This window comes from Somniosus microcephalus, chromosome 5 (genome assembly GCF_052327205.1).
Source record: "Somniosus microcephalus isolate GS21.2 chromosome 5, FLI_Smic_1.0, whole genome shotgun sequence".
Classification (NCBI taxonomy): Eukaryota; Metazoa; Chordata; class Chondrichthyes; order Squaliformes; family Somniosidae; genus Somniosus; species Somniosus microcephalus.
The window spans coordinates 316,189,693-316,212,304 of record NC_140991.1 but is presented as its reverse complement, the minus strand read 5'-3'; the positions used below and the strand labels follow the sequence as shown (position 1 = coordinate 316,212,304).

The following is a 22,612-nucleotide window of genomic DNA, read 5'->3' as shown; positions in this document are numbered from 1 at the left end:
TAAATCAAAGAGTCTCTTGTAACACTCTCCAACCTAGATGCTGTCTCGATATAAAATAGTCCAAAGTTGTTTCATCACTTACTTCTGTGGCTGTTAAGTACCGCGCTCTGTATAATGAGCAAGAGGGCTGCTGAACTGCCAAGAGCTGTTTCTTTGTTCCGCATTCAGGAAGGCAAAAGAGAATAAATACTGTGCAAAAAAGTATTTACTCAACCTGATTAGACAGATTGTATGCCAGCATGGCTGAGGCACTAAATAAATGAAAGAAAGACTTGCGTTTATATAGCGCCTATCATGACTGGCATGAATCAACGGAGCGGCCTGCGGGTGGCGCTGTCCAGGGAGAGTATAAATACTCGGGCACGGGCCCAGCTTGCGCAGGACATTCTTAACAGGAACTAGTGAAGGGCACAACTAGACCTCCATGTTGTAAAACAGTTGATTAAAGCTTTGTTTAACGCTTAGACCAAGTGCCTAGTAGTTTTCTTACGTCAACGACCACCGGACGTCTCAAAGCGCTTTACAGCCAATGAAATACTTTTGGAGTGTAGTCACTGTTGTAATGTGAAAGGCGCTATATAAATGCAAGTCTTTCTTTCTATATTACAATTTAACATTGCAATGGTGCATCATTTTGGATGCCATAATGTGAAAATAAAGGATTACATAGAATATACGGAACAGAAACAGGCCATTCGGCCCAACCAGTCCATGCCGGTGTTTATGCTCCACTCGAGCCTCCTCCCGTCTTTCCTCATCTAAATCTATCAGCGTAACCCTCTCTTCCCTTCTCCCTCATATGTTTGTCCAGCCTCCCCTTAAATGCATCCATACCATTCGCTTCAACCACTCCCTGTGGTAGCGATTGATTGAAGACTGAGAAGATAAGCATTATGTAAGGCCAAGAACTCAGTGAGAGTTTACAAATATACCTGGAGCTGCTGGTCAATGTATGGAATTTTGAGAATTTCTGCAGCTGCTGGGCGGCGTGCAGGATCCTTCTGCAGCATGCTGTGAAAAAGAAAGCACAACGTATTGGTGGGGGGATTGTGGAAGAATGCAGTGGTGCAGACAAGCCTACAGGATATTACTTTCAGCTGAAGGCACGCTTACCTTGCCATGATTGCATTGAGCTTGTCGGAGCACCTGTCTGGCAGTGACGGAGTGTCACCGTCCACGATTTTCAGGATGACGGACATGAAGTTATGGCCAGTGAACGCATGATCCAAGCAGCACGTTTCATACAAAATGCATGCCAGAGACCTAGAGGTTTTGGGGAGAAGAAAGATGTCCTACAGCGTAAGTATACACCAGAAGAGAGTAGCTAAAGTTCAAAATTAAAATATTGAATGAACTTTTAGGGGTGGATTTTGTCAATGGGGATGTGATGGAGGCGGGACTCCCACTTTTTGGTTTGTAGTCCCGCCTCCATCGACTTGCGGCCAACCCACGCTATTTTCCTTTGATTGACCTTGTTAAGCCCACCCAGCGGGCTCAGCAGGCCAATTAAGGGACACCTGATTACTGGTGACGTCAGTGATTGACATTTCATCTGTCAAGAGCTTTTGACAGATGAAGAATCAGCGTTTGCCAGCTCTGTGAAGCTGTCAAACACTGACAATCTGTCTTCTAACTTGAGTCCTTCTACTTAGACTCAGTTAGAGATCTCTCCAGACCAGAAAGCAGAGGCTGCAGCTTTTGACATTTCAGCAGCCATTCTGCTTTCTGTGCCGGTGAGATGAGGGACTCCCGAGAACTGAAGGGAGGAAGCCTGCAGGAGAAAGTAAAGGTAAGTAAAACTTAATAAAACACTTTACACTTACCTCACACACTTACCTCTGCACACATGCACCCATCACCCACCTGCACAACGGACATCTCGACCCCTCCAACCCCTTCAGACCGACGGTCCGCCTCACTAACTTGGCGTGGTTCGGAGCCGTCGGGAAGCCCACACTTCAGGGCTAAAAATAGGGATTAGGCAAAAAAACTGCCTGTTAACTACCTGTTAACAGGCAGTTAATTGCCACTAATCCCCTTACAGCCTCGGGGAGGCGGCTCCCAGCACAGGTCGGGTACCCGCCTCCTGGGAAACGGGCATGGAGGCGGGTTGGGGGCGGGATGGGTTCCTGTCCCACCGATTCTGTAATTTTCCCACCACTCCCGCCTCCAAACCCGCCTCCTCGGGGCTTGGAAAATGGAGCCCTTACTATTTGAAAGAAAGAAAGACTTGCATTTCTATAGCGCCTTTCCTGACCTCAGGATGTTCCAAGGCACTTTACAGCCAATGAAGTACTTCTCTTTGAAGTGTAGTCACTGTTGTAATGTAGGAAACACAGCAGCCAATTTGCACACAGCAAGCTCCCACAAACAGCAATGTGATAATGACCAGATAATCTGTTTTAGTGATGTTGATTGAGGGATAAATATTGGGCCCAGGACACCGGGGAGAACTCCCCAGCTCTTCTTCAAAATAGTGCCATGGGATCTTTTACGTCCACCAGAGAGAGCACACGGGGCCTCGGTTTAATGTCTCATCCGAAAGATGGCACCTCCAACAGTGCAGCACTCCCTCAGTACTGCACTGGGAGTGTCAACTTAGATTTTTGTGCTCAAGTCTCTGGAGTGGGACTTGAACCCACAACCTTCCGAGAGGGCTTGACAGAGTAGATGCTGAGAGGCTGTTTCCCCTGGCTGGAGAGTCTAGAACTAGGCGGCATAGTCTCAGGATAAGGGGTCGGCCATGTAGGACTGAGATGAGGAGGAATTTCTTCACTCAGAGGGTGGTGAATCTTTGGAATTCTCTGCCCCAGAGGGCTGTGGAGGCTGAGTCATTGAGTATATTCAAGGCTGAGATCAATAGATTTTTGGACTCTCGGGGAATCGAGGGATATGGAGATAGGGCAGGAAAGTGGAATTGAGGTCGATGATCAGCCATGATCTTATTGAATGGCGGAGCAGGCTCGAGGAGCTGAATGGCCGACTCCTGCTCCTAATTCTTATGTTCTTATGTTATTACATTTGTCTGCTTTGCCTCTGGATAGATTGCCACTGCTCCCTCATTAAAATTTCAGTGCCATGATCTCAAGCAACAGAACCAATAGTAGTCATGACCCCTGTGTTCTCAGAGTTAACTGAGCTCAAGGGACCCAGGGCAAACAAATGGTTTCAATCCTTGAGACCGCATTACTGGCAGCACAAGCACGATTGTATTAAGAAACCATAATAGAGTAATGTTGTTCTCCTGGGGGTATCATGTAATGAAAATACACAATGGGTTCACAAAATACATTAGTGGTCAGAATGTGGAACTCGCTACCACAGGGAGTGGTTGAGGCGACTGGCATAGATGCCTTTAAGCGGAAGCTGGATAAGCACGTGAGGGTGAAAGGAATGGAAGGATATGTCACTGGTGTTAGGTGAAGAAGAGTAGGAGGAGGCTTGTGTGAAGCATAAACACTGGCATGACACACAAGATTCTGAGAGGGCTTGACAGGGTAGATGCTGAGAGGATGTTTCCCCCTGGCTGGAGAATCTAGAACCAGGGGTCAGTCTCAGGATAAGGGGTCGGCCATTTAAGACTGAGATGAGGAGGAATTTCTTCACTCAGAGGGTTGTGAATCTTTGGAATTCTCTGCCCCAGAGGGCTGTGGATGCTGAGTCGTTGAGTATATTCAAGGCTGAGATCGATAGATTTTTGGACTCTAGGGGAATCGAGGGATATGGGGATCGGGCGGGAAAGTGGAGTTAAGGTCGAAGATCAGCCATGATCTGATTAAATGGCGGAGCAGGCTCGAGGGGCCGAATGGCCGACTCCTGCTCCTATTTCTTATGTTCTCAGGGACCTGTTGGGGTGAATGGCCTGTTTCTGTGCGATAAATACTATGTAATATGTGAATGAAACTCCTGTAAATAGAAGAAAAATCCACTGCCTCTGCATTGCCATAGAGGAAACAAAATTTAATTAGAATTCAGCCCATAGTGTAATAATGGACAGCTTTGTGATCAGGTGGTGTATAATGTTGACTCATACTGAATTCTATTTCCCAAAAGTATTTTTATTAGCAGCAGGTGAGAAACCATATTAGATCTGTCTGGAAGGGAACTTTGCCAGCTACTTTGCACAATAATGATTCTTGCAAAGCAATCTAGAAATCTGGCAAAAGCTGCCCAGCAGCTTCTAAAAACACTGACAAGAGCCCTAAAAAACTGACAGCTCACAAACAGTCCAAAGGTGGGCTTCTCGTCTCAAATCCACAGCTATTTTGCAACTGCAAATGCAACTGTGCAACCAGGTGAGGGAGTTCACTTCAAAAATACACTGGCTGAACTCGAGTGATGTTGTGGCATGTTGCAGGGGGAAGGACGGCAACAGCAAGACTGACTGGGTCCCTTCCAATTAGAACCAGAACCAGACCTGGACCCAGAACCAGAACCAGACCCGGACCCAGGACCAGGACCCAGGCCCAGACCCAGAACCAGACCCAGAACCAGAACCGGAACCGGAACCGGAACCAGAACCGGACCCAGAACCAGAACCAGACCCGGACCCAGAACTAGACCCGGACCCGGACCCAGAACCAGACCCAGAACCGGAACCGGAACCGGACCCAGACCCAGAACCGGAACCAGAACCGGAACCAGAACCAGACCTGGACCCAGACCCAGAACCAGACCCAGAACCGGACCCGGACCCAGAACCAGACCCGGACCCAGAACCAGACCCGGACCCAGAACCAGACCCGGAGCCGGAACCGGACCCAGGCCCAGAACCAGACCCAGACCCAGAACCGGAACCGGAACCGGACCCAGAACCAGAACCGGAACCGGACCCAGAACCAGAACCAGACCCAGAACCAGAACCAGAACCGGACCCGGAACCGGAACCAGAACCGGACCCAGAACCGGACCCAGAACCAGAACCAGAACCGGAACCGGAACCGGACCCGGACCCAGAACCGGACCCAGAACCGGACCCGGACCCAGAACCAGAACCGGACCCGGACCCAGACCCAGACCTGGACCCAGAACCAGAACCAGACCCAGAACTGGACCCAGAACCAGAACCAGAACCAGACCCGGATCCGGACCCAGACCCAGAACCTGCCCTAACCCCAACCCCAAACCTAGATCCTGCTCCAGCCCCAGTCCCACCAGCCCCAGCCCCAAGTACAACTCAGCTCCAGCCCCATCAACCCCAGAACCAGCCCCGGACCTGGACCCGGAACCACAAATGACCCCAGAAACCACCCCCGGCCCCAGCCCCATAACCCACGTTTCTTGGTAAATACAGGAAAATCTCCAACGGATGAATCCTAAACATAGAAGATAGGAGCAGGAGTAGGCCATTCGGCCCCTCGAGCCCGCTCCGCCATTTAATGAGATCATGGCTGATCATCCAAATTCAGTACCCTGTCCCTGCCTTCTCCCCATATCCCTTGATCCCTTTAGACTTAAGAAATATATCCAACTCCTTCTTGAATATATTTAATGAATTGGCCTCAACTGCCTTGTGTGGTAGAGAATTCCACAGGTTCACCACTAAAACGTCTGCTAAGCCCAAAACAAAAGACCTTGTTAAATTCCTGACCAACAATTGGGTGCGTACACAACTCCGCTGATTGGCCCAGAATTTGCTGTTACCAGCTCACACTTACAGCAACTTACGGGGCAAAACATTTTAAAAACTAAACATGCACAAACAAGTATAAGATGCTCCACTCCAGTAAAACCTGCGTGGTAGAGCTTTGAGAAGGTATGGTTACTGGGTCACTTTGATATAGAGAATGGGGTAAATGTTAACTATCGGACAGCCAACTGTTGGCCCACACTCGAGGTTCATCACCATGGAGCTGGCGGAAAACGAGCCAGCACCTCCCAAACCCGCGACCTCTTCCACCTAGAAGGACAAGGGCAGCAGACGCATGGGAACACCACCACCTCCAAGTTCCCCTCCAAGTCACACAACATCCTGACTTAGAAATATATCGGCTGTTCCTTCATCGTCGCTGGGTCAAAATCCTGGAACTCCCTCCCTAACAGCGCTGTGGGAGCACCTTCACCACACGGACTGCAGCGGTTCAAGAAGGTGGCTCACCACCACCTTTTTGAGGGCAATTAGGGATGGGCAATAAATGCCGGCCCTGCCAGCGACGCCCACAACCCAGGAACGAATAAAAATAAAGCCAGATCTGGCGATGGATGGCTAAAATAGTTGTGACCCTTGGACTTGAAGCAGTGAAGATGTGGGGGGTTAAACCAGTGGGAACAACCAGCATGGGAGAAGGTAAAGATTTTAATAAGGACGAAGGCATCAAAGCTGGAAGTGAGGGAGTAGTTGAGCAGATCAACCAATAATATTGTGACAAATGGAAGGCCAAAAGCTGGGCAGCTGGCAGCTTAAAAGTGATTTGGGGAGAGTTACTATTCCAGGGTCAGACACAAAAGGAAGTGGGTTGAAAGGGACGATGAGAGATACAAGAAAGAGGACTTGTCTGTGATTAACATCATGGAAGCAGAGAGGCTTTGTGAGATGGTACGGTCAAGGGGGTGGCCATGAATATGGGTAAGAGAGATTATACGGAGGGAGAGTTTAAGCGAGGACAGAAGGGCAGTTAAATCAAAGGAGAGAGGGCCAGTTGAATTCTGATGGAGTTTGAAATCACCCAGGTAGATTCAGAGACTGAGGGAGGAAAGGAGGGAGAATAGCTCAGTGAGAAACTTGGGAGTAGAGCTAATAGCTAGTCTTTTTGTAGGGGCTCAAACCAAGCATCCACAACCTAGGCACATGCAGCATCGAAAAGACCAGAAACCAAATTCCTGGATGTTAACAGTTTGCAAAATTCTAGGCTGACACTCCAGTGCAGTGCTGAGGGAGTGCTGCACTGTTGGAGGGGCAGTACTGAGGGAGTGCTGCACTGTCGGAGGGGCAGTACTGAGGGAGCGCTGCACTGTCGGAGGGGCGGTACTGAGGGAGTGATGCACTGTCGGAGGGGCAGTACTGAGGGAGTGCTGCACTGTTGGCAGGGCAGTACTGAGGGAGTGCTGCACTGTCGGAGGGGCAGTACTGAGGGAGCGCTGCACTGTCGGAGGGGCAGTACTGAGGGAGTGCTGCACTGTCGGAGGGGCAGTACTGAAGGAGTGCTGCAATGTCGGAGGGGCAGTACTGAGGGAGTGCTGCACTGTCGGAGGGGCGGTACTGAGGGAGTGCTGCATTGTCGGAGGGGCAGTACTGAGGGAGTGCTGCACTGTCGGAGGGGCTGTACTAAGGGAGCACTGCACTGTCGGAGGGGCAGTACTGAGGGAGTGCTGCACTGTTGGAGGTGCCGTCTTTCGGATGAGATGTTAAACCGAGGCCCCGCCTGCCCTCTCAGGTGGATGTAAAAGATCCCAAGGCACTATTTCGAGGAAGAGCAGGGGAGTTCTCCCTGGTGTCCTGGCCAATATTTATCCCTCAACCAACATCACTAAAACAGATTATCTGGTCATTATCACACTGCTGTTTGTGGGAGCTTGCTGTGTGAAAATTGGCTGCCGCATTTCCCACATTACAACAGTGACTCCACTTCAAAAAAGTACTTAATTGGCTGTAAAGCGCTTTGGGACGTCCGGAGGTGGTGAAAGACGCTACAGAAATGCAAGTCTGTCTTTGTGAATTATTAATTTCACGTCTGAAGATATTCGAGTCACACTCCTGCTCTGGTCACGACATGTCCTCTTCATCTGAAGTTTCCAGTAAGCAAGTGTAAGAAGATGAATGGAAATGGGAAATAATTGATGGTTGATCGATCTAATGTGAAAGATTCTGCTGAAGAGCAAATATCACCAGTTGTACGAGCCGCACTTCCAACCAATCCGTGCAGGTTATCATCTAACATTCCAAAGCCAAAAGGAGTTGCCTGAATATTGGAAAATTCAAATAAAGGCCGAAATTGCTGTTGAATCGCGTTAAAAAAAAATTGCTACCGCAAAGAAAATATATTCAGGTTTCGCTGATTCAAAATTTATTAAAATACAGGCCAGGTAGCGAACAGTAAATGCAGCAGAGTTCGCACAATCAAAAAGAAATAAAATATAAACGCAGAGACTGTATTGCATTTCTCATACTAGGAAAAAAATATCAGCATAAAGCAATTAAAGATCAACCAGAGATATTGGAATATTTTGCCAATTTAAAAAGAAAAGAGAAAGACTTGCATTTCTCCAGCGCCTTTCACGACCACCGGACGTCACAAAGCGCTTTACAGCCAATGAAGAACTTTTTGAAGCGTGGTCACTGTTGTAATGTAGGAAACGCGGCAGCCAATTTGCGCACAGCAAGCTCCCACAAACAGCAATGTGACAACGACCAGATAATCTGTTTCAGTGATATTGATTGAGGGATTAATATTGGCCATGGACACCGAAATATTGGCCATGGGCCACCTGAGAGGGCAGACGGGGCCTCGGCTTAACGTCTCATCCGGAAAACGGCACCTCCGACAGTGCAGCGCTCCCTCAGCACTGCACTGGGAGTGTCGGCCTAGCTTTATGTGCTCAAGTCTCTGGAGTGGGGACTTGAACACACAACCCTCTGACTCAGCGGCAAGAGTGCTGCCCACTGAGCCACAGCTGACACTAATTTGAACGGGATACTTTAAACTCATTCATGCACATGTATGCACACAAAAAAACTTACCTAGTTTCCGTTCACTTATTTTCTTCCAGGTGCTTATTGTCTAGAAGGAACAGTTAAGGTACTTGTACTTTAATGCTGTACATTTCCGGTTATGAGAGAGCAACGCTGGTGCACCACTCCCCCACTTTTACACCCTATCTGGGGAGCCAGGCTCCCAACGCACGCTGGCTCTCCTTTTATATGGACCTGCACACCAGAGAAAAATGTATAACAACAAACTTGCATTTATATAGCACCTATCTCCTCCAGCACCACAACCTCCGCCGAGATCTCTGCACTCCTCTAATTCTGGCCGCATGAGCATCCCCAGTTTAAATCGCTCCACCATGGGGGGCGTGCCTTCAACTGCCTGGGCCCTAAGCTCTGGAATTCCCTCCCTAAACCTCTCCGCCTCTCTACCTCTCTTTTCTCCTTTAAGGTGCTCCTTAAAACCTACCTCTTTGACCAAGCTTTGGGACTCCTTATGTGGCTCGGTGTGAAATTTTGTTTGATATCGCTCCTGTGAAGCACCTTGGGATTTTTTACTCCGTTAAAGGCGCTATATAAATGTAAGTTGCTGTTGTTGTTAACGTAGTAAGATGTCCCCAGGCCTCATTGCAGCCTTGGTCCAAACATGAACAAAGGAGCTGAATTCCAGAGGTGAGGTGAGAGTGACTGCCCTTGACATCAAGGCAGCATTTGACCGAGTGAGGCATCAAGGAGCCCTCGTAAAACTGAAGTCAATGGGAATCAGGGGGGAAAACTCTCCACTGGCTGGAGTCATACCTAGCACAAAGGATGATGGTTGTGGTGGTTGGAGGTTAATCATCACAGCCCTAGGACATCGCTGCAGGAGTTCCTCAGGGCAGTGTCCAAGGCCCAACGATCTTCAGCTGCTTCATCAATGACCTTCCCTCCAACATAAGGTCAGAAATGGGGATGTTCGCTGATGAATGCACAGTGTTCAGTGCCATTCACAACTCCTCAAATAATGTAGCAGTCCATGCCCACATGCAACAAGGCCTGGACGACATTCAGGCTTGGGCTGATAAGTGGCAGGTAACATTCGCGCCACAGAAATGCCAGGCAATGACTATCTCCAACAAGCAAGAGTCTAACCACCTCCCCTTGACATTCAACAGCATTACCATCACCGAATCCCCCACCATCAACATCCTGGGGGTTACCATTGACCAGAAACTTAACTGGACCAGCCACGTAAATACTGTGGCAACAAGAACAGGTCAGAGGCTGGGTATTCTGTGGCGAGTGTCTCACCTCCTGACTCCCCAAAGCCTTTCCACCATCTACAAGGCACAAGTCAGGAGTGTGATGGAATACTCTCCACTTGCCTGGATGAGTGCAGCTCCAACAACACTGAAGAAGCTCGGCACCATCCAGGACAAAGCAGCCCCACTTGATTGGCACCCCATCCACTGCCTTAAACATTCACTCCCTCCACCACCGGCGCACCGTGGCTGCAGTGTGTACCATCTACAAGATGCACTGCAGCAACTCGCCAAGGCTTCTTCGGCAGCACCTCCCAAACCCGCGACCTTTTCCACCTAGAAGGGCAAGGGCAGAAGGCGCATGGGAACACCACCACCTCCAAGTTCCCCTCCAAGTCACACACCATCCTGACTTGGAAGTATATCGGCCGATCCTTCATCATCGCTGGGTCAAAATCCTGCAACTCCCTCCCTAACAGCACTGTGGGAGCACCTTCACCACACGGACTGCAGCGGTTCAAGAAGGCGGCTCACCACCACCTTCTCAAGGGGCAATTAGGGATGGGCAATAAATGCCGGCCTTGCCAGCGACGCCCACAAGCTGACGACTGAAATGCAAAAGGCAAGAGCTGGGTGCCCATTTGCATCTTCCAAAGTATATTCAATTCCAAGGCTGTTTGCCCAGCACTGCCAGATAGCAATACATCTCAGGTCTACGGAAATACTGCAGTGACAAAATTGAAGTTTTATCATTTTAAAGTGTATTGTATTTTTAGCCTGGAGTGGAGGGGATGGATAATTCAGCAAGATGCCAATGTATCTCAACAGAAGGAAAACGCTGTTTAGGTTTACGTTAGCAGTCTCAAACTTTGAAAAATCTTGCCAGCTCTCGAGTTACTAATGAATCATAGAATTACAGAAATTTACGGCACAGAAGGAGGCCATTCGGCCCATCGTGTCTGTGCCGGCCGCAAAAGAGCTCTCCAGCCCAATCCCACTTTCCAGCTCTTGGTCCGTAGCCCTGTAGGTTCCGGCACTTCAAGTGCATATCCAAGTACTTTTTAAATGTGATGAGGGTTTCTGCCTCTACCACCCTTTCAGGCAGTGAGTTCCAGACCCCCACCACCCTCTGGGTGAAAAAAGTTCTCCTCAACTCCCCTCTAATCCCTCTCCCAATTACTTTAAATCGATGTCCCCTGGTTATTGACCTCTCTGCTAAGGGAAATAGGTCCTTCCTATCCACCCAATCTCAGCCCCTCATAATTTTATACACCTCAAGTAAATCTCCCGTCCTCATAGCTAACATCCTCATAAATCTCTGTACCCTCTCGAGTGCAATCACATCCTGCCTGTAACGTGGTGACCAGAACTGTCCACAGTACTCCAGCTGTGGCCTAACTAGTGTTTTATACAGTTCAATGACTCAAACATTACTTTTCTGTCTGAAATACAAGTGCCATCACGACAACTGCTACTCACTACTATAGAAATGTACAACACAGCACAGAGTAGAAAGAGTCCAGCTCCATTAGACAGCAAGGCAAAGAAAAGTTAAAAACTGACTGGACCTCTTTCAGGCTCGCTAAATAAGTAATTCCAACTTATTGAATAAATGCAACATGATGTTTCTTTTAATCTAATTTCTCTTTTATTTTAAACACACAAGTGACAATTTCCTATTACAGGGATGAGAGGGTTGTCCTATGAGGAGAGATTGAGTAGATTGGGCCGATACTCTCTGGAGTTTAGAAGAATGAGAGGTGATCTCATTGAAACATACAAGATTCTGAGGGGGATTGACAGGGTAGATGCTGAGAGGTTGTTTCCCCCTGGCTGGAGAGTCTAGAACTAGGGGGCATAGTCTCAGGATAAGGGGTCGGCCATTTAGGACTGAGATGAGGAGGAATTTCTTCACTCAGAGGGCGGTGAATCTTTGGAATTCTCTGCCCCAGAGGGCTGTGGATGCTGAATCGTTGAGTATATTCAAGGCTGAGATCGATAGATTTTTGGACTCTAGGGGAATCAAGGGATATGGGGATCAGGCGGGAAAGTGGAGTTGAGGTCGAAGATCAGCCATGATCTTATTGAATGGTGGAGCAGTCTCGAGGGGCCGTGTGGCCGACTCCTGCTCCTAATTCCTATGTTCTTATAACAGGTAAGGGCAACTGGGATGATGTATAAACCAGAGACTTAAACAGTAAAGATCAGTTACCAGGTTCTAATTTTATATTGTGTCTTTTTGATATGATTGTTCTCTGTATCCTGTATTTCTTGATCGAAATGAATTTAGTTACAGATAAACTCTGCTGAGAGCTACAGCTCAATCCGGCAGTTTTGAAAACTCATACAGTTTAGCAAAACATTTGGGGACTTTTCCTACATTACAACGGTGACTACACTGCAAAAAGTATATCACTGACTGTAAAGCATTTTGGGACGTCTGGTAGTCGTGAAAGGTGCTATAGAAATGCAAAACTTTCTTTATTTACTTTCTTATCATTTTGAAACTGTAGATTATAAAGTGATAACATTTAGTTTTTAACATGCTGTGCAGTTAATAATGTTCCACATTAGCTAATTTAATCACCATCAAACACATATAGGCTTGCGTTGCCCTTTGTCAATTTTATTTAGATATATATACATAGAAAGAAAGTCTTGCATTTCTATAGCGCCTTTCACGACCAATGGACGTCCCAAAGCGCTTTACAGCCAATGAAGTACTTTTTGAAGTGTAGTCACTGTTGTAATGTAGGAAATGCGGCAGCCAATTTGCGCACAGCAAGCTCCCACAAACAGCAACATGATAATGACCAGATCATTTTTTTTTTTAGTGATGTTGATTGGCTGAAGAACACATTCTCGGAATAGAAAAAAAAATCATTAAGACATGAGATCGGACTTGGGCTGTACTCGTATGAATTACAACAGTAACAGTTGTACTAAGCGCTGTGGCAAATTATGCAATCAGTAATGAGAGGCATTTGTTCTGAATGTCTTAACTCATTCACCAATCTATTAACATTCCCGAGGAGCTATTCGTACAACAGGTACATGTTCTACTCTATTATAGAAATTGCATCTACGTGCATTGATCCGATCCTGAGTGCTTTTTATTATTTCAATATAGAGTTCTATGCAGATGAAGGAATCAATGCCATGTTGTTTTCAGTTTTACTCCAGGACCACAGTTTCCGTTTATATATCTCACGAAGATGAAACACCCCAGAGATGAAAGGTAGACCAAAGAATAGGAAGCAAAGGCTTTTGGGAGTGGGGTTTTTGGGGACGGGGATTAAAGAGGATGAAGACGTCCTCAGAGGAACCGATTTTCAGGAGCTTTCTGAAAATAGGAGAGAGGCAGCAAAGTCTTTCGAATGTGACGTTAAACCGAGGCCCCGTCTGCTCTCTCAGGAGGATCTAAAAGATTACAGGGCACTATTTCGAAGACGAGCAGGGGAGTTCCTCCCCAGTGTCCTGGCCAAAAGGAAGAATGCACCTACACTTTAAGAGGTGCAGACTGTCTTTAAGAAGTGCAGGCTAGTTTTAATTGGCGCAAGCCTCGCATGAACCTGGGCCCCCTGCTGCGCGTTCAGCCACTCGGCTTCATGTTCAGCACTGGGCTGAACGCCGCAATCATGTTAATCAGCAGGCAGCACGAAGGTCGGGTGCTGCCTGTGTTCCTTTGGATGGGCGCAGGGTGATCACGCATCGTGATCCCTGTGCCCATTTTCGGGAGCAAACAAACTTCTAGGCCAACACCTTTAATGGGGTAGATTTTACAAATTAGTGTTCTTGCCGCAGTGGCCAACATGCCCCGAGTGATTTTCCATTCAGTAACTGGGGTGCGAAGATAAGGACATAAGAATTAGGAGCAGGAGTCGGCCATTCAATGAGATCATGGCTGATCTTCGACCTCAACTTGACTTTCCCGCCCGATCCCCATATCCCTCGATTCCCCTAGAGTCCAAAAATCTATCGATCTCAGCCTTGAATATACTCAACGATTCAGCACCCACAGCCCTCTGGGGCAGAGAGTTCCAGAGATTCACAACCCTCTGAGTGAAGAAATTCCTCCTCATTTCAGTCCTAAATGGCCGACCCCTTATCCTGAGACTGTGCCCCCTGGTTCTAGACTCTCCAGCCAGGGGGCAACAACCTCTCAGCATCGACCCTGTCAATCCCCCTCAGAATCTTATATGTTTCAATGAGATTTCCTCTCATTCTTCCAAACCCCAGAGAGTATAGGCCCAATCTACTCTGGGAATACTAATTAATAAAATCTACCTAAATATCTCTTAAATAACAACAGAAAATGCTGAAAACACTCAGCAGGTCAGGCAGCATCCGTGGAGAGAGAAACAGAGTTAACATTTCAGGTCGATGACCTTCTTAGTTTTACAATATCATTGGAATTATAATGTGTGCAAGACAGTCACTGATCTTTTTTCTCTGTATTTATGGTGCTGTTACACTGTCGATTTTCACAAATCCTGTTTAGGGAGAGGGGACCTCCACACACTTTTGTCAGGTGTTGGCCGCGCTGGGCTGCCCTGAGCAATTAGTCCAGGCGCAGGTTTAACAAAATAAAGGACTCTTCCACAGACAAGTTAATCTTAGTGAAATTATTAGCTAAATGAAAGTAGATCTAAAAAAGATGGAGACATGATTCTGTCATATGCTGCCAGCCTCGGAAATAACTCATCCGAGCATCCTGACTACCCACTCACCATATGTCAGACTTGGAATCGTAACCCTGGTGACTGAGCACCTCTGGACTCATGTAGTAGGGTGTCCCAGTAAACGTTGTTGCCAGGTCGCACGAACCCATCAGAAGGCGAGAAACTCCAAAGTCTCCTTTTTAAAACAAAAAAAGAAAATAAATTATTTTTCTGTCTTAAGAAAACAAAATCTGAGTTGGAAACATTTGGCCAAATTTTAACTTTGCTATAAGTGTTGCAACAATCATTTCCTGACCTTTTTACAGGCCTATCAGCTAGAATCTTAGGATGGTTACAGCACAGTAGGAGGCCATTCGGCCCATGAGCTCATGCTAGCTCTCTGCAAGAGCACTTCAGCTAGTCCCACTCCCCCGCCCTTTCCTTGTAGCCCTGCAGATTTTTTTCCTTCAGGTACTTCTCCAATTCCCTTTTGAAAGCCACGATTGAGTCTGCCTCCGCCACCCTTTCAGGCAGAGCATTCCAGATCCTAACCACTCGCTCTCTAGAAAGTTTTTCCTCATGTCGTCTTTGGTTCTTCTGCCAATCACCTTAAATCTGTGTCCTCTGGCTCTCGACCCTTCTGCCAATGGGAACAGTTTCAGTCTATCTACTCTCTCTAGACCCCTCATGATTTTGAATACCTCTATCAGATCTCCTCTCAAGCTTCTCTGCTCTAAAGAGAACAACCCCAGCTTCTCCAATCTATCCCACGTAACTGAAGTCCCTCGTCTCTGGAACCATTCTTGTCAATCTTTTCTGCACCCTCTCTAAGGCCTTCACATCCTTCCTAAAGTGCGGTGCCCAGAATTGGACACAATACTCCAGTTGAGGTCGGATCAGTGTTTTATAAAGGTTCATCATAGCTTCCATGCTTTTGTAGTCAGTCCTTTGGCCAGGCTCATGCATTAGACCACCAACAACTGTGCCAATTAGATGGAGCGAGAGCTGTAAAATTCAGATGTGACCAGGCTGCCACTGACACCTAGAACATGAGAGGCAAACCGTGCCTCAATTATTTTATCATCTATCTTGAATCCTACTGGACAACGATAAAACAAGTTAGATGACTAACAGCAAACAACCACAAAGATATGTGCAGATGATGCAGGCTATTCGGCCATCTGGATCATCGACCGCAGGAACCTGGAGTCCACCCACATTCGCAGCTGGCTACCTCTTGAATGACTCCAGAGATATTGCTGAGGTAAAACCATGTATATGAGTATAAGAGTAAAGACATCTTACTGCAATTATATAGGGCCCTGGTGAGACCACACCTGGAGTACTGTGTACAGTTTTGGTTTTGCCTAAGAAAGGATATACTTGCCATAGAGGGAGTGCAACGAAGGTTCACCAGACTGGTTCCTGGGATGGGGGGATTGTCCTATGAGGAGAGATTGAGTAGACTCGGCCTATATTCTCTAGAGTTTAGAAGAATGAGAGGTGATCTCATTGAAACATACAACATTCTTACAGGGCTTGACAGGGTAGACACAGGATGTTTCCCCTGGCTGGGGAGCCTAGAACCAGGGGTCACAGTCTCAGAATAAGGGGTCGGCCATTTAGGACTGAGATGAGGAGAAATTTCTTCACTCGGAGGGTGGTGAATCTTTGGAATTCTCTACCCCAGAGGGCTGTGGAGGCTCAGTCGTTGAGTATATTCAAGACAGAGATCGATAGATTTTTGAATATTAAGGGCATCAAGGGATTTGGGGATAGTGCAGGAAAGTGGAGATGAGTAGAAGTTCAGCCATGATCTTATTGAATGGCGGAGCAGGCTCGAGGGGCTAAATGGCCGACTCCTGCTCCTAATTCTTATGTTCTTATGTAAACAATTAATATTGAGTGCAAACGTTGATGCTGAAAATCTGAAATATTAACAGAAAATGCTGGAAACCCTCAACAGGTCAGGCAGCATCGGTGGAGCGTTAACGTTTCAGGTCTGACAGAGCGGCTGTGTGCAAGAGAGAGACCCACTTAAAATATGACAGATTGGACTGATTATACACTTGTTGCTCCTGTTCTTTGTTTTAAATTATAAACAATGTTATTGTTCTCAGTGGAAAAATCATTTGTCTCTTTGTCATCAAGAGAAGTCTTGTTAGAAAAAATAATGATATTGTTCTTCGGTGTGATATTAAATTGATCACATAGCAGTGTGACCGGAAATACTTTTCTTCCTCCAACTACTGCAGAGAAACTGAACCTTTGTACACAGGATTACACAGGATATACGGCACAGAAACAGGCCATTCGGCCCAACCAGTCCATGTCGGTGTTTATGCTCCACTCGAGTCTCCTCCCGTCTTTCCTCATCTAAATCTATCAGCGTAACCCTCTCTTCCCTTCTCCCTCATATGTTTGTCCAGCCTCCCCTTAAATACATCTATACTATTCGCTTCAACCACTCCCTGTGGTAGCGAGTTCCACGTTCTCACCACTCTCCGGGTAAAGAAGTTTCTCCTGTATCCTCTATTTGATTTTTTGGTGACTATCTCAGGTTGATGGCCTCTCGTTATGCTCTTCCCCACAAGTGGAAACACCCTGGCCTAGAAATTGGATAAGGCCCGAAAATGGGCAGGGGCATCGCTATTTGCCTGCGCCTGTTCAAAGTGGTGCAGGCGGCACGCACAATTCGTGCTGATTGCAGCGCTGATCATAACGCTAAATGTGCTGCTGATTGGCTTAGTGCGCAACGGGGAGCGGGGGGGCAATATCGGGTGCAGTCTACTGGCCAATAAAATTTGATGAAAGGTCATCGAGCTGAAACGTTAACTCTGTTTCTCTCTCTCGCTGAGTAGTTACAGCATTTTCTGTTTCTATGTAATATAGTGGAGTTGCACGTACTTAGATAGGATGTGTTTCTCTGCCAATTCCTGTACACACAATGTACATAAATGATAGAAGTATAAGTCCGCCACAAAAAAGCTGGTAGCTAAAAGTAGGACAAGTTGTGTCAGTGATGAAGGAAGTAGAACTCTACAGACAGAACAATTTTTGGCGGATATTTTATTAATTAATTAATTCAACTTTATTGTCATTGCACAAGTACATGAACAACGAAATGTGATCTTGCAAGCTCCCATGAGCTGGGAGAAGCAAAGCCGCTGCGTCGGTGCGCGCCGCCATTCCATTTCCACCATTCCTCCTGTCCGACAATCTTCAGCCCAACGCCCGGGCCTGCTCACCAGCCGCTCCTCCTTCCGTGACCTTCTCACCAACCGCCCCTCCTCGGGGCTCCTTCCGTGACCTTCTGTACCTGGTCCTCCCTGATGGTCACCCCTCCAGGTACTAACCAGGCCTGGCTCTGCTTAGCTTCCAAGCCTTGCCAGTGACCCTGTCCCTAGTCCCAGGAACATATCAGATGAATACATTGGGGCAGAAATTCCGATCCCTACGGGTGTGTACGCGCTGTGTACTCACCCGTAAGGACATCGGAAATGCCGCTTTCAGGCATGCACTGCGCATGCGCTGGAAACCGGCATTTCCGATCTGTCAAGAAAGCTCTCGACAGATCCTCCGCCTGCCCTGGAGCAGGGCCTCTGCGGGCGGAGAGTTCCGTTTTTTGGAGACCCTCCGCCCGCTGAAAACACTTACAATTCTTATGCCAGGTAAAAGCAGACGTAAGGCCTGCTGTTACCAGGATAAGAGTTGAAAAAAGTAATTTAAAAAAAATTTCCACTGATTTATCATTTAAAAATACTTTAAAGAAAGGTAAGTTTATTTTTAGCCCCGTTAAAAACTTTAATTATTTTTTTCAAAAATTTAAATTTTTGTTTAAAATAGTTAATTTATGTAATTTCAAGTCATTTTAAAAATGTGATTTAAAAAAAAAATTATTTAAAGTTTTACTATGTTTTGGGGGTGATCTCCAATCATATATTTGACAGGTCTTCCTGTCAAATGTATGACGGGAGATTCCCTTCTCTGATTGGCTCCCCATGGCCCACGTGATCCCAAGGACGTTGCGAACTAGCTGCGCCCCTGGGATACGTGGGCCCTGCGCACCGGCAGTTTGGAGAGGCCGCGCCTCCCGGGAGCCCTCAGGTAAGGGCGCAGATTTTTCCAAATCGCAGCCCTCCGCCCGCGGGAGGCCTGCGATCGGAATTTCTGGGCCATTACCTGCACAAATGCAATGCACCTTCTGTACACAGAGCAGATGTGCCACAGTTACCTCTTAAAAAACAAAGAAATTCCTGCATTTCTACAGCGCCTTTCACGACCACCAGACATCACAAAGCGCTTTACAGCCAATGAAGTACTTTTTGAAGTGTAGTCACTGTTGTAATGTGGGAAACGCGGCAGTCAATTTGCGCACAGCAAGCTCCCACAAATAGCAACGTGATAATGACCAGATAATCTGTTTTAGTGATGTTAATTGAGGGATAAATATTGACCAAGGCACCAGGGAGAACACCCCTGCTCTTCTTCGAAATAGTGCCATGGGATCTTTTACGTCCACCTGAGAGAGCATGGTTTTATGAAAGGGAAATCATGTTTAACAAATTTGCTGGAGTTCTTTGAGGATGTAACAAGCAGGGTGGATAAAGGGGAACCAGTGGATGTGGTGTATTTGGATTTCCAGAAGGCATTCGATAAGGTGCCGCATAAAAGGTTACTGCACAAGATAAGAGCTCACTGGGTTGAGGGTAATATACTAGCATGGATAGAGGATTGGCTAACTAACAGGAAACAGAGAGTCGGGGTAAATGGGTCATTTTCCGGTTGGCAAACTGTAATTAGTGGGGTGCCACATGGATCAGTGCTGGGGCCTCAACTATTTACAATCTATATTAATGACTTGGATGAAGGGACCGAGTGTAATGTAGCCAATTTTGCTGATGATACAAAGACAGGTGGGAAAGCAAGTTGTGAAGAGGACACAAGGAGTCTGCAAAGGGATAGAGACAGGTTCAGTGAGTGGACAAACATTTGGCAGATGGAGTATAATGTGGGAAAATGCGAGGTTATCCACTTTGGTAAGAAAAGTATAAAAGCAATTTATTACTTAAATGGAGAGAGATTACAAAATGCTGCAGTACAGAGGGACCTGGGGCTCCTTGTGCATGAAACCCAAAAGGTTAGCATGCAGGTACAGCAAGTAATCAGGAAGGCAAATGGAATGTTGGCCTTTATTGCAAGGAGTTGGAGTATAAAAGTAGGGAAGTCTTGTTACAACTGTACAGGGTATTGGTGAGACCACACCTGGAGTACTGTGTACAGTTTTGGTCTCCTTATTTAAGGAGGGATATACTTACATGGGAGGCAGTTCAGAGAAGGTTCACGAGGTTGATTCCTGAGATGAAGGGGTTGTCTTATGAAGAAAGGTTGAGAAGGTTGGGCCTATACTCATTGGAGTTTAGAAGAATGAGAGGTGATCTTACTGAAACATATAAGATTCTGGCAGATACAAAGGACTAAAGACAGAGGAAGCCCTAGAGGAGTATAAAAAGTGTAGGGGGATACTTAAAAAAGAAATTGGGAGAGCGAGGAGGGGCCATGAAATAACACTGGCGAGCAAAATAAAGGAAAATCCTAAGGTGTTTTATAAGTATATTAAGGGTAGAGGATAACTAGGGAAAGAGTAGAGCCCATTAGGGACCAAAGTGGCAATCTGTGTGTAGAGCCAGAAGATGTAGGTGGGGTTTTAAATGAATTTTTTGCATCTGTGTTCACTATGGAGAAGGACGATGTGGACATAGAAATCGGGCAGGGGGACTGTGATATACTTGAACATATTAGCATCGAGAGCGAGGAGGTACTAGCGGTTTTAGCAGGCTTAAAAGTGGATAAATCCCCAGGCCCGGACGAGATGTATCCCAGGCTACTATGTGAGGCAAAGGAGAAGATTGCAGGGGCTCTGACACAAATTTTCAGAACCTCTCTGGCCACAGGGGATGTGCCAGAAGACTGGAGAACAGCTAATGTAGTACCATTATTCAAGAAGGGTAGTAGGGATAAACCAGGGAATTACAGGCCAGTGAGCCTAACATCAGTGGTAGGGAAATTATTGGAAAAACTTCTGAGGGACAGAATTAGTCTCCACTTGGAGAGGCAAGGATTAATTAGGGATAGCCAGCATGGCTTTGTCAAGGGAAGATCATGTCTGACCAATTTGATTGAATTTTGAGAGGGGGTGACTAGGTGTGTGGATGAGGGTAGTGCAGTGGATGTGGTTTACATGGATTTCAGTAAGGCTTTTGATAAAGTCCCGCATAGGAGACTGGTCAGGAAGGTAAGAGCCCATGGGATCCAGGGTGCCTTGGCACATTGGATCCAAAACTGGCTTAGTGGCAGAAGGCAGAGGGTGATGGGGGAAGGTTGTTTTTGTGACTGGAAGCCTGTGTCCAGTGGGGTGCCGCAGGGATCGGTGCTGGGTCCCTTGCTGTTTGTGGTCTACATTAATGATTTGGATGTGAATGTAAAAGGTATGATCAGTAAGTTCGCAGATGACACAAAAATTGGTGGGGTGGTAAATAGCGAGGAGGGAAGCCTCAGGCTACAGGACGATATAGATGGGTTGGTCAGATGGGCGGAACAGTGGCAAATGGAATTGAATCTTGAAAAGTGTGAGGTGATGCATTTTGGACGGACTAACAAGGCAAGGGAATACACAATGAATGGTAAGACCCTAGGAAAGACAGAGGATCAGAGGGACCTTGGTGTGCATGTACATAGATCCCTGAAGGCAGCAGAATAGGTGGATAAGGTGGTTAAAAAGGCATGTGGGATACTTGCCTTCATTAGCCGAGGCATAGAATATAAGAGCAGGGAGGTTATGATGGAGCTGTACAAAACGCTGGTAGGGCCACAACTGGAGTACTGTGTGCAGTTCTGGTCGCCACACTATAGGAAGGATGTGATTGCTTTGGAGAGGGTGCAGAGGAGATTTACCTACCTGGGCTGCAGCGCTTCAGCTATGAAGACTGGACAGGCTGGGGTTGTTTTCCTTGGAGCAGAGAAGGCTGAGGGGGGACCTGATTGAGGTGTACAAAATGATGAGGGGCATAGATAGGGTAGATAGAAAGGAACTTTTCCCCTTAGTAGAGGGGTCAATAACCAGGGGGCATAGATTCAAGGTAAGGGGCAGGAGGTTTAGAGGGGATTTGAGGAAAAACGTTTTCACCCAGAGGGTGGTTGGAATCTGGAACTCACTGCCTGAAAGGGTGGTAGAGGCAGGAACCCTCACAACATTCAAAAAGCATTTGGATGAACACTTGAAACGCCATAGCATACAAGGCTACGGACCAAGGACAGGGCTTGATGGCCGGCGCGGACGCGATGGGCCGAAGGGCCTCTTTCTGTGCTGTATAAGTCTATGACTCTATTCTGAGGGGGCTTGACAAAGTAGATGCAGAGAAGATGTTTCCCCTCATGGGGGAATCTAGAACTAGGGAGCAGTCTCAGAATAAGGGATCGCCCATTTAAGACGGAGATGAGGAATCATTTCTTCTCACAGAGGGTCGTGAATCTTTGGAATTCTCTACCCCAGAGAGCTGTGGAGGCTGGGTCACTGAATATATTTAAGGTGGAGATAGACAGATTTTTGAACAATAAGGGACGATGGATTATGGGGAGCGGGCAGGGAAGTGGAGTTGAGCCCAAGATCAGATCAGCCATGATCTTATTGAATGGCGGAGCAGGATCAAGGGGCTGAATGGCTGACTCCTGCTCCTATTTCTTATGCTTTTATTTCTTATGTTCTTATGTTCTTGGAATAGACGGGTCTTTTTCCAAGTGGCAGGCAGTGACTAGTGGGGTACCGCAGGGATCGGTGCTAGGACCCCAGCTAGTCACAATATATATTAATGATCTAGACGAGGGAACTAGATGTAATATCTCCAAGTTTGTAGATGTCACAAAGCTGGGTGGGCGTGTGTGCTGTGAGGAGGATGCCGAGAAACTCCAGGATGATTTGGACAGGTTGGGTGATTGGGCAGATGCATTATAATGTGGATAAATGCGAGGTTATCCACTTTGGTGGCAAAAACAGGAAGGCAGATTAT

At 47.0% G+C, this 22,612-nt stretch overlaps 1 protein-coding gene across 2 annotated transcripts in view; it reads right to left on the bottom strand.

Moving 5' to 3' along the window:
• The window catches only part of nek11 (NIMA-related kinase 11), a 362,483-nt gene that overhangs the window by 203,677 nt on the left and 136,194 nt on the right, over positions 1-22,612 (bottom strand). For both annotated transcript variants that reach the window (XM_085989285.1, XM_085989286.1), the window contains exons 6-8: positions 14,616-14,742; positions 1,114-1,263; positions 933-1,011 (exon numbers count right to left, since the gene is read on the bottom strand). In XM_085989285.1, the coding sequence (XP_085845411.1) occupies positions 933-1,011; positions 1,114-1,263; positions 14,616-14,742 (356 nt within the window). The remainder of the gene's footprint in view (positions 1-932; positions 1,012-1,113; positions 1,264-14,615; positions 14,743-22,612) is intronic.